Source organism: Centroberyx affinis, unplaced genomic scaffold (genome assembly GCF_046629955.1).
Source record: "Centroberyx affinis isolate AG114_WGS23_722 - 3 ecotype Tasmania unplaced genomic scaffold, CSIRO-AGI_Caff_v1 ptg000299l_1, whole genome shotgun sequence".
Classification (NCBI taxonomy): domain Eukaryota; kingdom Metazoa; phylum Chordata; class Actinopteri; order Beryciformes; family Berycidae; genus Centroberyx; species Centroberyx affinis.
This window is the reverse complement of record NW_027278977.1, coordinates 273899-288178: the sequence shown is the minus strand read 5'-3', so window position 1 is coordinate 288178 and position 14280 is coordinate 273899. Positions and strand designations below refer to the sequence as shown.

The window sequence follows — 14280 nt, the reverse complement described above, 5'->3', positions numbered from 1 at the left end:
AAGGATCTCACCTCTAGTCATCCGCTCAACCAAGACGTTGGGTTGAGCGGATTTTCTTTTCATTCTATGTGGCAGAGATAGAATGACACACACACACACACACACACACACACACTTGAAACATAATAGCTTAGTTACCTTGCTAGAAATATATGATTATATCCTATTTTGTAATCAGTGTATCACATGAAAATAAGTTATTTTTTTCATAATTTTGCTTCCAAACACATAATAAACAAATGCAGACTTTTTGACACATGACTCAGATTAGTTCTGAATTATAGTATAATGCAGCTGAGACTGAGCAATGGATAAAAATGCATTTCTGTAAAAATAAAAAAAGAAGTGAAAATCCATTGTCAAGAGCAGACAAGGTAATTAAATAGGATGAGTGTTTATGGATGTGTGAAGGGGAGCACAGATAATGCTGATGGTATTTTTGAAATCGGTGAATAAATATGCATTTAGATGAGCTTATTAGTTGGGCTTGCTCAACTATTGTTCTCCCTCTTATACTTATTATTGTGCTTTTTTTTCTTCCAGGCGCTTTTTTAAACTTTAATGTGGCTCGAACCGTTTGAGCTATCGACACGGTTCAAACTCTCACACATGCAGCCAGTTTGGGAATAGCGTGCTATTACTATTTCTGTGTTGGGATTTATAGTTTTTTCACAATTTATGTTTAAACATGATATTGAATGTTCAGCCTGCTAGAGTGGCACACTCTAGGAACTCTACAGGCTGTGATTTTTACTAAATATTCCAAGTTTTGAAACTGTGGTAGCTCCCACACCTTTCACTCTACAAACACATATCACACATCAATACATATAGTTTTTGAGTTAAGAACGTTTGTTTAACACTAGTGCAAAACTGTGTTTTACAGTATTTTTCTTCTGTTTCAGCAGCTGTGTCCTGAACAGATTTTTAAACTGCCACTATTCCCACAATTTTCACATCATATACATATATTTCACATCAAACTGTTCACACATGTCTTCTCTCTCTGACAATGACAATTATGTAAGTGGTAGCATTTGTAGTTTTTGAGTTAGGGACGTTTGTTCAACACTAGTGCTTTACAGTCATTTTGCCGATTTTTTTATTCTGCACATACAATATTTGATCTGTAATAGTTCCCACAATTTTCACACTACATGCACATATTATACATCAAAATGTTGACATACTTCTTCTCTCTCCCAATATGTCAATATCTAAGTGATGGGATATGTAGTTTTCAGCTATGATGGTTTGTTCAACAGTAGTGCAATAGTATTTGTGTTGATTTTCAACAGATTTTTTCCTTTTAACTGTAGTAATTTCCACAATTTTAACAGTAGACATACATATCACATATCAAACTGTTACAGTACTTCTCCTCTCTCTGACAATGCAAATATCTAAGTGATAGCATGTGTAGTTTTTGAGCTATGGATGTTTGTTTCAGACTATTCCACTTTCAAAACAAATTCTCAGTCTCCACACAGCCTTTTTTTCCTTCTGTAGAGATTGTGTGATTAAAGGATCCAGAACATCTGGTGACTGGTGGGAGACAGGGAGAGAGGCACACAGAGCGCTCCCTCCAGTTCCATCCAGTGGACTCAGTAGCCTAGTGGTGGAAGTGGAAAGGTCTGCAATGCAAAAGATTGTGTGTTCAATCCCGTGGGTAACATTGTCTCCTCACACCACCAAGCCTGTGGTTTGGGAAGTTTTCCCTTGTCTTCTCTTTGTGGAGTTTGTAAGTTCACCCTATGTTTGCAGTAGATGGTCATAAATCAGTTAGTAGAGAATAGTATTGCAGGTTATTTTTGACAAACTGACATTCCTTGACATTAGACCAACAAATATCTTTTTTTTTTCTAATACTGCTGCTAGTACTACTACTACTGCTAGTACTACTGCTACTGCTTCTACTTCTAATACTGCTGCTACTACTACTACTTCTACTACAAATATTGCTGCTACTACTACTATTACTTCTAATGCTGTGACTACTACTGCTACTACTACTACTTCTAATACTGCTGTTATTACTACTACTACTACTTCTAATACTGCTACAACTACTACTGCTACTACTACTAGTTCTAATACTGCTGCTACTACTTCTAATACTGCTGTTATTACTACTACTACTACTTCTAATACTGCTACAACTACTACTGCTACTACTACTACTTCTAATACTGCTGCTACTACTACTGCTGCTACTAATACTAATACTACTACTAATACTTCTAATACTCCTAATACTACTACTGCTAGTACTACTACCACAAATGACAAATGCTTTCACTACGACTGCTGCTGCTACTACTACTACTACAATGTTGCTACTTCCACTGTTTCTAATACTGTTAGTCCAAATACTACTACTATTGGTAATTGTATTACTTCTACTGCTAATACTAGTGCCACTTTTATGACTTATGACTTTTACAAGTCCTATTACTACTGCTGCTGCTGCTATTACTACTACTACTTCTAATACAGCGACTACTTCTAATACTGCTACTACAACTTCTAATACTGCTACTACTAATGCTACTATGACTTCTAATACTACTACTACTACAATTTGTAATACTACTACTACTACTAGTAGTAGTATTACCTAGTAGTAGCGTTCCTACTACTGTTCCTACTACAACATTTTCACTACTTCAAACAGTGAAACTTCTAGTGCTGTAGTACTACTGCTGTAATACATCTGCAGCTACTACTTGCACTAGCTTTCAGTTTTTTACTGTTTCTACTGCTACTACTACAACTATAACCCTAACAGCTACTTCTTCAAACACCAGATCAAAATACTCAAAATGTACAGACATTTAAACACTTTGTAATGAATTTAACTGTCTTCAACCTGTCTTGCTGAAGTAAGCCCACTAATTTTCTTCAGAAAATTTAACCATTTCTAGTTTTGCGATGATGAGCTCCTTTTTTCAAATGAATATGCAGTGATTTTTTTTTCATTTGCTCCGCAATTATCATCACACTCAATAATTTAAACCTCATCTTGTCATTGTATAGAAATGATTGGTTTGCTACTCGTATCCACTTTTATACACCCCACCCACTAATCCTTGTTATTCCCTGCCACCTCCACTCCAAAATGGGAAGGAAATTGCACATTGTTGAGCTCTCTTTTCCTTTCCTAATAGGGACTTCATAAACTGAATGAATCTTGTGTGGAGTATATTGCACACACGTAGTCGCTCCTTTACAGCGCCGAATCTTGGTTGGCATTGTCTATTCAGAGTTGTATCATCTCCGTTAGAGCCATTACCAAGTCTTCACTATTTGTCTCTTTTATTGCTTTATCATAACTGGAGCACATGACAGGATGTGGAGTGGGTTTGCGTGTGTATAGCACAGTCTGTATATTGTATCTACTGCAGTCATTTTGTCGCCACTGTTGTAAATGTGTAGGTGTTAAAATTGCACTGTTTTTTAATGTCTCTCTTTCTATTTTTCCTCTCCAGTGAAGAAGATGACTGAGCTCAAGTCTCGAGGTGTAAAGATGCTGCCCAGCAAAGACAACCACCACAAGATATCAGTGTGTAAGTTACAAACCTCACCTACCACCTCCATTTTGCAAATAAACTGGCCCAGTTTCTTACTTTAAACAACTGGTTGCTCTCACTTCTTCGGTGCAGTGGCCCACAATTATCAAGGGAGCATGCAACGTTTTGATGCCAACTTCAGCATTATCAATTTGAACTCAGTTTTACTGGCAAGCTCCTCGTTTCTTAGTACATGAATGTGCATTAAGCTGGACAGAAAAGTGCTTCTCAGCATGGCAAAATCAATTTGGCATCTCTGACGGAAATCACCTTTACCTAATATTTTTCTCCTAATCACAAGCAGGTTTTTTTTCCTTATGTTTAAAATGTTACTGTAGATGTACTTTTAATTGTACCACTGAAAAATGAAAATGAAAAATGTCCATCCTTACAAAAAGTTACTTTTTTTTTTCTTTTTCTATATACTTTATTGATCTACCAAAGGGGGGAATTGTCTATTTGCTGTCTGGTTTGGACACAGCATCAGCCAGCTAGTGTGGCACCCATGGAGTATGTGGGGGTTAAGTATCTTGCTCAAAGATAAGCAGCAGGTATGAGGAATCAAACCTGGGCCCTCTGGTTTGAGGACAATCTCACTCACCACAAGGCCAGATTTTTTTTCACTTGCTTCAAGAAAAGCTATTATTTCAACACTCAATTCAAGATTCAATGACTTGTTAAGATGGACATTTTTTGCAGTGTAATTATCAGTGTTGGGTAAGTTACCGAAAATTAGTAATTAGTTACAGTTACTAGTTACTTCTCTCAAAAAGTAATTGAATTACTTTACCAATTACTGCATAATAAAAGTAATTAGTTACTAGGAAAGTAACTTTTGCGTTGTTGTCTATATTATTTTAGTGTTGCTGTGGCACAGTGTGGGACAAGACAACTGTCAAATTTTATCTCATTGTACCCATTATCACTATGATGAAAAGTAAGTAGTGGAACAAGAAAACACAATAGATATGTTTTGATAGGCGTATTTATTGTAGCCTTGACAGGCCTTCAAATCAAGCATTAGTACACTGTGTGGGCTAAGTTACCGGACCGGTAGCAGTGTTGCCAACTCTTTTCCAAGGAAAGTAGCTATTGGCTGCTCAGAAAGTTGCTAGAATGTAATCGCCAGATGATGTCATACGATAATTTGCATATCAATATATAATGCTGCACTTGTTATGCATGCCGCGGCATAGCCCGTTTTAATGTAAGTGCTGACTCCGCCCACCCGGGCCAGTTTCAGCGTACGCCGGTAACAATTACAAGTGGACCCTATCCTACAGTCGCTGCTCTCAGCAGAGGGAGGGAGCTACACTGTGATCATCAGACTCTCTGGATTAGACAAGCAAGTAGAGAAAACCGGCATCAGCCGCACCAATTTATTGCCAAATGCTTTGGGATTCAACACATTAACATTGCTTCCCATGGTCAGAAAAAGTGTCCAGATTTGTCGCTAGTCGCTTTTGAGAAATAAAGTCGCCAGGGAGGTTGGTAGTCTTTTGATTCACTTGCACCACCGCAAAGTCGGATGATCATAAACCGGATAATCCAGTAACGAGTAACGAGCCCATTTAAATTTCAGTAATTGTAATTGCGTTATTAATTTGAAAAAGTAATTATTTACATTACTAGTTACTGCCAAAAGTAGTAACTAGTAATGTGTTATTAACTTGTAACGCGTTATTCCCAACACTGGTAATTATTGAGCAAAATTCAACCCCACAAATAGCAGAGAGACGATGAATGTGTCATTGACTTGACTGGAACCCTTCATGCCACCTGTGAATTTCATGGGTGTTTCCTGCCAGACAGGCTTTTTCAGCTTTTATCCTTTCTCCACTTTTGTCCAAAGTCACTCAAAAGTTTCCTCTCCTCTCTCTGGTCAGAGGAAAGGGTGAAAGCTGGGTGTCGAGTGGTAAAGACACTAAAGCTGCACTGTCTGTGGTAATGTGGTGCCAATAGCAAAAGGACAGCTGTAATTGCATTGGTTGCCCTTTTCTCCATGGCGGGGATAATTTTTCTTTGTCTCTCTCTCTCTGAGTGCGCTGTTCGTTATCCCATGTACCTTTGTAACCTTACACCTTCACCACTGCAAGTCACCTGACTGCCTCTAAAGGGAAAGAGTGACAGACAGAGAGAGATGGGAGGCTAAGGGTCTTAGAACAACCTGTTGAACAGAAAAGAGCTGCATTAATAATAATCCTGCCTCCAGGCCTTTTTCAATTTATTTTATCCACCCCTACCTCCCACCTTTGTACCCCCCCCCCCCCCCCCATATCCATTACTTGTGCTCCTGCTATCAGAAAAAAAACAGAATTTTCAGTTTGTTTCACTTTGTACTGCACTTTGTATTTTTAATGTACTTTGTATTTCACTTTGAATGAGCCTGAATTCACGGTGTTTGGTCACATATTCCTGGGTTAGTCAGCATAGTCCTTCCCCTCTATTTACTCAAACAACTCTCCTATATCCTCTTGCCATTCATTTGTTTACCACTGCTTCCCTGACACCAATGACTACGTTTACACGGACTGCAATAATCCGACTATTGACCTTATTCTAAATAAGACAATATTTTGATTAAGGCGTTCACATGAGTTGCTTATAGATTATTCCATTCATATTCCCGTTTACATGCTACAGTGCATAGTCCAATTAATGACTGAAGACGCACACCCACATTACGTCCCTACGTCTTACGTCCGAGTTTCCCTCTGGAATTTAACCTGAAACCCTTTCAGTCATGTTGCTACCGTGGTAGGGAGAAAATGTTGAGACCTCTTTTTACTGGTGGCAGTCATCTTTTCATCTGTAAACAAGTTGCGCAACACACACTGGAAGCTAGAGCATGCGTCGTCAAGCAGTTGGATTGCCATATGTGTCAGAAAATGCTGTGAAAACTCTGATAGGACGTCATAGTGCGATTAAGGTGTATACATGTCTACAATGCACTTCAATAATGCGACTAAGATCGGAATACTCCACGTCTTAATTCGACTATTGCTTACTCCGACTATGACATTATTCAGGTTAAGGTAATCAGAAAATGCTGTTTACATGGCAGTGTCTTATTCAGAGTATTGTCTTAATCGGGTTAATATTTGAATATTGCAGTCCATGTAAACGTGCTCAATGAGCCTTATCTTTTGCTCATTAGTTTCCTGCCTCACTCTGGAACCTGGGCCAATCAGCCGGTGTCACATTGACTTGGCCCCAGTCAGACTCTTGACCCCGCCCAGTCAGTCAGGTGGCCTCGCTCGGTTGGCCAAGCTCACTTGACCACGCTCACTTGACCCCTCTTGTCACTTTACCCTCAAGCGCTGTGCACCTGGTGGCACGATTTAACAGCATGCCACTAGGGATCTGCACTGGGTTAAAATGTACTAGATAAGAAATGGTAAGCAGGAAAATGGTCAAGGTGCATGTCAAATGAAGCATCACGTTGATGTACACAAATGCTAATGATACTGGCAACACAAATGTCAAGCACCTCTCATGTGCCAATGAGAAAATGCTAATGCAGCCACTTCTGCCAATTCTGACATTCCGCTCCTCGAGCTCTTCAACTTTAAAATCTTTCTCGCTCTTTCCTTATTTTGAATATCCTATTCATTCCTTTCTTTTCTCTCTCTTCTAGTGTCTCAGATGGGTGTGGCACAGGGACACAACATGTGTCCAGACCCGGGGATCCCGGACCGAGGAAAAAGAAAAGGCTCTGACTTCAGGTAAAAGCAAGTGATGGGTGATTTCAGGAGCAGTAAATTAAGGAGTGGGTGTTTAGTGAATGGAAGCAAGAGAATCCTGAACAAGGTTAGACAAATTTAGACGGTTTAACAGGTACTGAAACAGTGACAGTCAATATTTTACTTTTAGGCTGAAGGCGAAGGTGCTCATCAGGCCTCATACACCTCACCCACCTTCGACAAAAGTGACACCACTATGTTACATCAGGTCAAAATCTTGTCTTGCAGCTATTATATGGCTTCAGCAGCCCCAGTTTTCTTTTAATAAGTAATAATGACTCGAATCTCCACATAGCTAACTTCAACCTTCAACACAAGGCTGTAGATTTGCTAACTGAATTGCCAGGGCCTAATTAACTTGTGGTGACATGAAAGAGCTCCATTAGGGTTTGCAGTTGCGTTCTGGATTGATTCCTCATGTAATGTAATATTTCTTTGTCAGTTGTTGTGTGTAAAGGTTGAATAAGGTAAATTAGAGGGATCGGAGATTTAATTAGTATTCTCCACCTCCAAAGTTCCTTGAAAATGTAATGCTTTTTCTTTTCTTTTTTTAACTTCTTTGTTTTATACTTTTACCATGTGCTTTTGGGGTAATGACATGGCATTCATAAGTAACGAGTTTCTGCGTGGGACGTCTTTTTATGATGGAGTATCAACACTGCACTGAAATACCCTGCTGTTGCAATTGTGTTTTTCAAGCTACTGTTCTAGCATACAGCACAATCCCCAATGCCGCGCCCCCTAAAACCATTACAACCAAACCAAATAGAGAAATGTGTATATTGAAACAAATATGCTACCATCTGAGCCATTGCACACTAATAGGCTTTCTCTGTGGGGTGTAGGTATTACCAATGGGCCTATGGAGCTTCTGTCCTGTCAGAGTCATTCTCTGTATCAATGGTCAACCCTAACGCAGACAAATGGGTACCATCCGTCTCCCACGATGCAAGACTCTTGGAAGTCACAGCGGGGAAGCCAAAGACAATCGAAACTTTTTTTTTCTTTTTTTCCAATAGGCCATTTTGTCCCTCGCTGTTACCTCATCCACACTCCCACTGTTACAGAGAGGTTTCAGAGGAGAGGGAAATGGATTAGCAGAGGACCGGAGTTGGAGAGAAAGAACAACTCTCTTCTTCAGGGCCATTTTGGAAAATGTCAGAGTATCGGGTTTAAACGTCCTTTAAGGGTCAGACAAAGGAGTCGCTTTGCTTCCTTGTGCAAAAAAAATACGACGGTCACTCTAGTGCAAAAGTGTCCAGTAGGTTGACAAAAGGATACATAACGTTTCAGTCTTGGTTAACCATATATTAACATGTGCGATACTGACGCATTGTCCCTGTACCCAACCCCACTGCAGACGAGGGGCCACAGTGCATTTCTCCTGCGACGAGGGCTACGAACTGCAGGGCTCCAAGAGCATCAGCTGTCTCAGGGTGACAGACAGCTACGTGGGCTGGAGCGACGATCGGCCCATCTGCAGAGGTGAGGATTGATGTGTGGGTTGTGCATGTATGCACTTCTGTGACGGAGGAAGTCTTGATATGACCTCCATTCACATTTCCATACTTACAGTATATGCCCTGATGCTGATCTGTTTGCTTGTGTGTGTGTGTGTGCTGTCTGCCTCTCGATCGCTTAGTGCATATTTAGTGCAGATGCACACTATTTTCTTTCATTCTGTCTATTATTGATTCTGCATTCATAATTTTTAACTGTGACTGGCCTGACTTTGACCTTTGGCCAGCCATCCTCCGCCTCCGCTCCCTCGCTCTGTTAGCCATGCTGGCATAGTGCTGCCCATCAGGCATGTCTCCTGACTTCTAACCATTTTGTGACAGGCAGAGAGAGCGATCAGGCTCCCTGTATGGTGTCTGTTATGTGGCTGCTGGCTATCTGCTGCTCAGTTTCCAGCTGCAGTGAGCTGTATTAATCAGAGTAGATGTGGTGGTTGGCCTTTTTGTATTAATTGACGGGCGTGTGACATGTATTCATCTGAACAGGCCATGTTAATTTTGTCACTTCAATTTATGGCAAAAAGTTGACCTTTTTAGATTTTTTTTAACTTTAACTTGTATTTGGGTTTGGGTGGCAGTGTGTCCCAGTGGTTAAAGGAGCAATGTCATTTAGAGTTAATACTGGCTATGCTTAGTTTACATTTCTCTAAACATTTTGCAATGTGTGTCATATGTAATTCGAGTTTTTTAACATCTCCTCATTTTTCGTTTTTAAAATACAAACTTTACATTGTCAAACTTATCTTGAAAATAACTGCTGCCCCGGTTAAGAAAGACACCCTAAATGAAAAGACATGGATGTGACAATAACATTTGTAAGGTGACATGTTTTTTAGGGATTATTTTGTGGCAGATCCATTTCTCCCTCTGGGTGTCAGGTGATTGACAGTAAGCAGAGCATAACATAATCACAAAGGATGTCAGTGACTGGTGAAAAGTTTAGTCTACATCCCATGTTTACATTGTGACACATGCACCCTCCGGCCTTCCTTATCCAATCAAAGAGCCTGAAATATTCTCTGGTCCAATGAGAGGATACGACCAAGGATAAAACAGAGAAATTTTGACGAAACAAAAATAACACTTCATGTTCACTGTGATGGATTATCTAGCTCAGACAATTTTCAAGTCTATGGAAGTTGTTTTTTTAATACTGTACAAGATTGAATGGCAGCAAATGTATTCTTCTTGAGGAAGGAGAATGAGCCCTGATATCTCCAACTGTGCTGACTGTGAGCAGGAATAATAGAAAGGAGAGGGGCAACCTAGACGATTGGCACAAACTTAAAATAAACAAAAAACAAAAAAAAAAGACACCAGTATTATCCTTTCAAGAGACCATCCTTTAACTGAATGACCCATGTTCCCATGTCAGCAAATATCTGCATTGCTGTTCTGTAGCTGACCCTGACCTCTGACCCCCATGTGGAGGGATGGCAAGTGAAAAGAAAATTTCCCTAGGTGGGAAGGATCAATAAATTATGTTATCATTGATGTCGTTTTTAAATATAAAATCTGAAATGTATTTGCCCATCCGTAGTTCTGGTTATGTCCACATCTGTTCTTTAAGAGTTTGACTTGTATGTGGAAAATCTTAACCTATCAAACTCAAAATACACTCTGGTCTGTTTCACTACAGATATTACATATGTAAGCAAACCCTGTAAAGCCTGGAAATTCATGTAAAACCCATATTGTCTATCGTACACTCTTAGTCCATATATTTAAAAAAATATCAGTCCAATGAATCACTTTGCAAATAAAGATAGTAGAGACAGTGTTTCAGCTGGGAATGCAACACTGAAATTACAAGTTGGAGAGATATACAGAGAGTATGGTTTCTGATTACTCTCTGCTGTCACTCACATGGATTTGCTTCATTAAACTACAGGAAAGATAAGGGACGTTGAATAAGAATTATAATGAAAGGGAAATTATGAAAGTGATATAGCAACATGTACAAATGCACACACAGCTGGACACACACACAGACACAAAGGCACAGATACAAAAACACACACGTGCACATTCCTGACGTGCACATTCTTGTTTGCTTTGGTGGCTTGTGACAAAGCGTGATTGGCACACATCATCAGTCAGTCGGAGATTCACACATCTGCAATAGTCATTAGGCTGTTTGGGTGTGAAAGCCTGATTTCAATCAGTTCTTTTTGAATTGGCAAATGCGGGGGGGTGGCTGTTTTGGGGAGGGGGGGGGTGATTATTTGTCTTGTTTCATTGATTCGACAGCACTAAATGCTGGGTCATTACTCGAAAAGGGCCCTGTAATTGCAAAGTGCCGAGGGATAACTCCAAAAAGTTGTGGAGTAATTAAGCCAAACAATTTTGCCTTGCACTACGAATGAGACGTTCGTAAATCACAATGTCAGAAAATACATAAACAGAACAGCTCATATGAAAACTGTCCTTGAGGCCAGCTAAGGGTGAAATAAAGTTTCAGTTGGTGGCAGTGGGACGGATCTTTAGACCTGTGACATTGATAGCATTGAACTGTTTGCAGTATCTATTCATTCAAACAGCGATGTCAGTAGGGGAACTAATTAGTGACATGGTGAGAGACAGAGAGAGAGAGATAGAGAGAGAGGATGTATATATATATATATATAAAAATGTATAATATACTGTATAATATATAATATAGATATTTGAATTCTGGCTCGGTTTGGTGCTGTGTGTAGTCAGGTTTAATTATAGAGAAGTGTAGGCGGAAATTCATCAAAACTGTTTTGTTGGTGGACCGTGTAATTTGTGTAAATTATCTTGACATACTGATTGGTTTAAGTCTTGATGCCACAAGACCGAGCTCTCCACAGTTGCAAATGGACCACTAGTAATATTTCATATCCTTGGTCTATGCTATGCGGTGCATTTTCCATCCACTTTTCCCCTTATGTCAGCCAGTTTGTACCGGTTTCCCCACTTCCCCATTCATCAGTTTTCTTAATGCCCCACTCTCAGACAATGTTGTCTGATGCAATCACCTGGGCATTTTATCCCCTTTATCATGGCCTCTAGGCCATCTTCGTTACCTTAATGTGCTCTGAGAAATCCGGTTTTCCAGGGGCTCCCCCGTTCTTTTTGTCTTAGAGTGATCCAATTGAGCCAAAATCAGATTATACCACTACGGAGAAGGGGGACACGGATCTCAGAAGGATTATGTGGGCGGAAGGATTGATTATACTTCCTCCCATCTGAGCCACAGTCTACTACCTGGATAGCAACAGAAACAAATAATGGAAACATATTTCAGAATATGATTTCAATGTTTCGTATCATCCAACACAGATACTGTGGTCTGTACTGATGAAGGCGTAGTGCTCAAATGTCTGTCTTATCTTCTGCTCTCCTCTGAATTAATAAAATAATATAAAGAAAGAACCTGTTTGTTGAGTGTAGAGCATAGTATCTGTGTTGGTTGGTCTACGCACCAGTTCTGAGGGCAAGTGACTGGACGATCTAGTTTGAATGTTTTGTATCATGGAATTCCGCTGGCAGCCTTCCCCGTGTCTATACCATGAACTCTGACTTCACTGACTGCTCCTGCCTGTCCTGGAGCAAAATTAAGAATGAGAATCATCCTCATTCAACCTTTACCATGCCTTTGTTCTGCCTCGGAACGTTTAAATGAAGATTAAACATCGTCCAGGAATAATTGAAGATGTATCTGTGGCCTAAATTAGCATTAGTCATCATTAAATTCAGAAGAACTATCATTAGCACAGGAAAAGACTTAATCTAGGGCTGCACATTCATCCTCTGGAGGTAAAAGTCGCAGTTCCCTTTCCACTCATACTTTCTTTCTCCCCTCTGGTCACACGGAGCTGTTTTAATTCCTCTCTGTGAGTCGTCATGGCCTCTGATTGCTGGGTGATCAGCCTGCTGGACTTAAGTTTCTGTCACAAAAAGCCCAGGGCATTGAGGATCAGGCCCGATGATCCCCATTAGTAAAAAAAAAAAAAAAAAATAGGGGGGGAAATGATACTTCAGTGGACTTCCTCTCTGCTGTATTATTTTCATTGAGGTCACCCTAACTGTCAGCAGCACTCAAACTAATTACTCCATTCTTCCCCAAACTTCCCCAAAGTTCCTTTGCAATTTAATAGGGTTGGTTTGGAGGGAGAGGGGTGGCCACCGAGCGGTGCTTGCACACCCGCAGGACCTCTCTTAGACGTAACTCATTAAGATCAGGGTGGCTGGGTCCAGGCCCTTTTAAATACTTTCATGTTACCCCCCACATATGTACACACACACACACACATACAGGCATACACGCATACGCACACACTCCCCTTACAGGACTCATTAGAAGTACTGCTTTAATTCGAAGAGGTGTTTAAGAGTTCTGCCTTGCAGGCGCCCCAGGGCCTCGATAAGAAAAGTCACATTGTCCTTTAAAAGTTGGTTTGCCAACTGCTCACCTAGTCTTTTCAATTGAAATATCTAGATGTGCTTGAATGAACAAAGCTATGGCGGTCAGCAATTAAAACTCAGTAGGTTTGTTTTGTTGAATATGTTTGTTTTGGGTTTTTTTTTTGCTTTGATTGACTCTGTCATTAGTCTCTCATTCATGGGTATTTTAACTGCCACACTGAATTGGCAAGTCAAGTGTTTAGAGAGTGCACTTCAGTCAATTTTGTTTGGATGGCACTTCTGTTTACGATTTGATGATGTTCATAAACAAAACAATTGCTGAGTTATCGTTACCAAGCACCCGCCAAACAGCTGCACATTTTCAAAGCAATCCTCGCTTACAGTGGATAAGCAACGGATGCCTCATCGTTCAGTTCAGAATCCAACAGTCAGTGGTTTGGTGATTTGAAGGTGATTTGAAGTTAGCCAGTGATTTGATCTTCATGATCCCGCCACTGGAGGATTATGTTCAGTGTGGTTTACTCAGATTGCGGTGGTTTTGTATTGTCTTTCCTGACCATTACAAAGATAAAGTGTGAATTTGCTGGTCCGCCTTGGCTTAGCTGTCTTTTGATATGGTGTTAAGTCCTAATCCATATACCCAGGAGGGAGTTTGGTGCTTAGATTTTATTTTTATTGTGTTATTTTTGACCTTGTCTGAGCTTTTTCTTATTTTCAACAGCTGTGTGTAGCCCTTCTGTTTATCGTACTTGCAATGGTGCAATGGTTAGATTGTCATTGACCAAACATTTAACTCTCTCTCTCTCTCTCATCTCTTATAGCACCCATGTGTGGAGGACAGCTGAGAGGACCCAACGGTATCATCACCTCTCCAAACTACCCAGTCCAGTATGACAACAACGCTAACTGCACCTGGGTCATCACAGCCACAGACACATCCAAGGTAAAAGTCATTACTTGTGGGATTGGAGCAGCAGTGTAGCGAGCACTGGTGAAACATCGCCACTGCTTTCCCGCTGTAATAGCTAGCTTTTCCACCGGTGCAAAAAGTGCTTCGGC

At 40.3% G+C, this 14280-nt stretch overlaps 1 protein-coding gene across 1 annotated transcript in view; it reads left to right on the top strand.

Annotated features, from left to right (window-relative positions):
- Window positions 1–14280, top strand: part of csmd2 (CUB and Sushi multiple domains 2) — a gene marked incomplete at its 5' end in the record, with an annotated part of 223670 nt that overhangs the window by 92922 nt on the left and 116468 nt on the right. The window contains 4 exons of the mRNA XM_071515056.1: window positions 3489–3566; window positions 7207–7294; window positions 8673–8797; window positions 14043–14164. Coding sequence (XP_071371157.1) covers window positions 3489–3566; window positions 7207–7294; window positions 8673–8797; window positions 14043–14164 — 413 coding nt within the window. The remainder of the gene's footprint in view (window positions 1–3488; window positions 3567–7206; window positions 7295–8672; window positions 8798–14042; window positions 14165–14280) is intronic.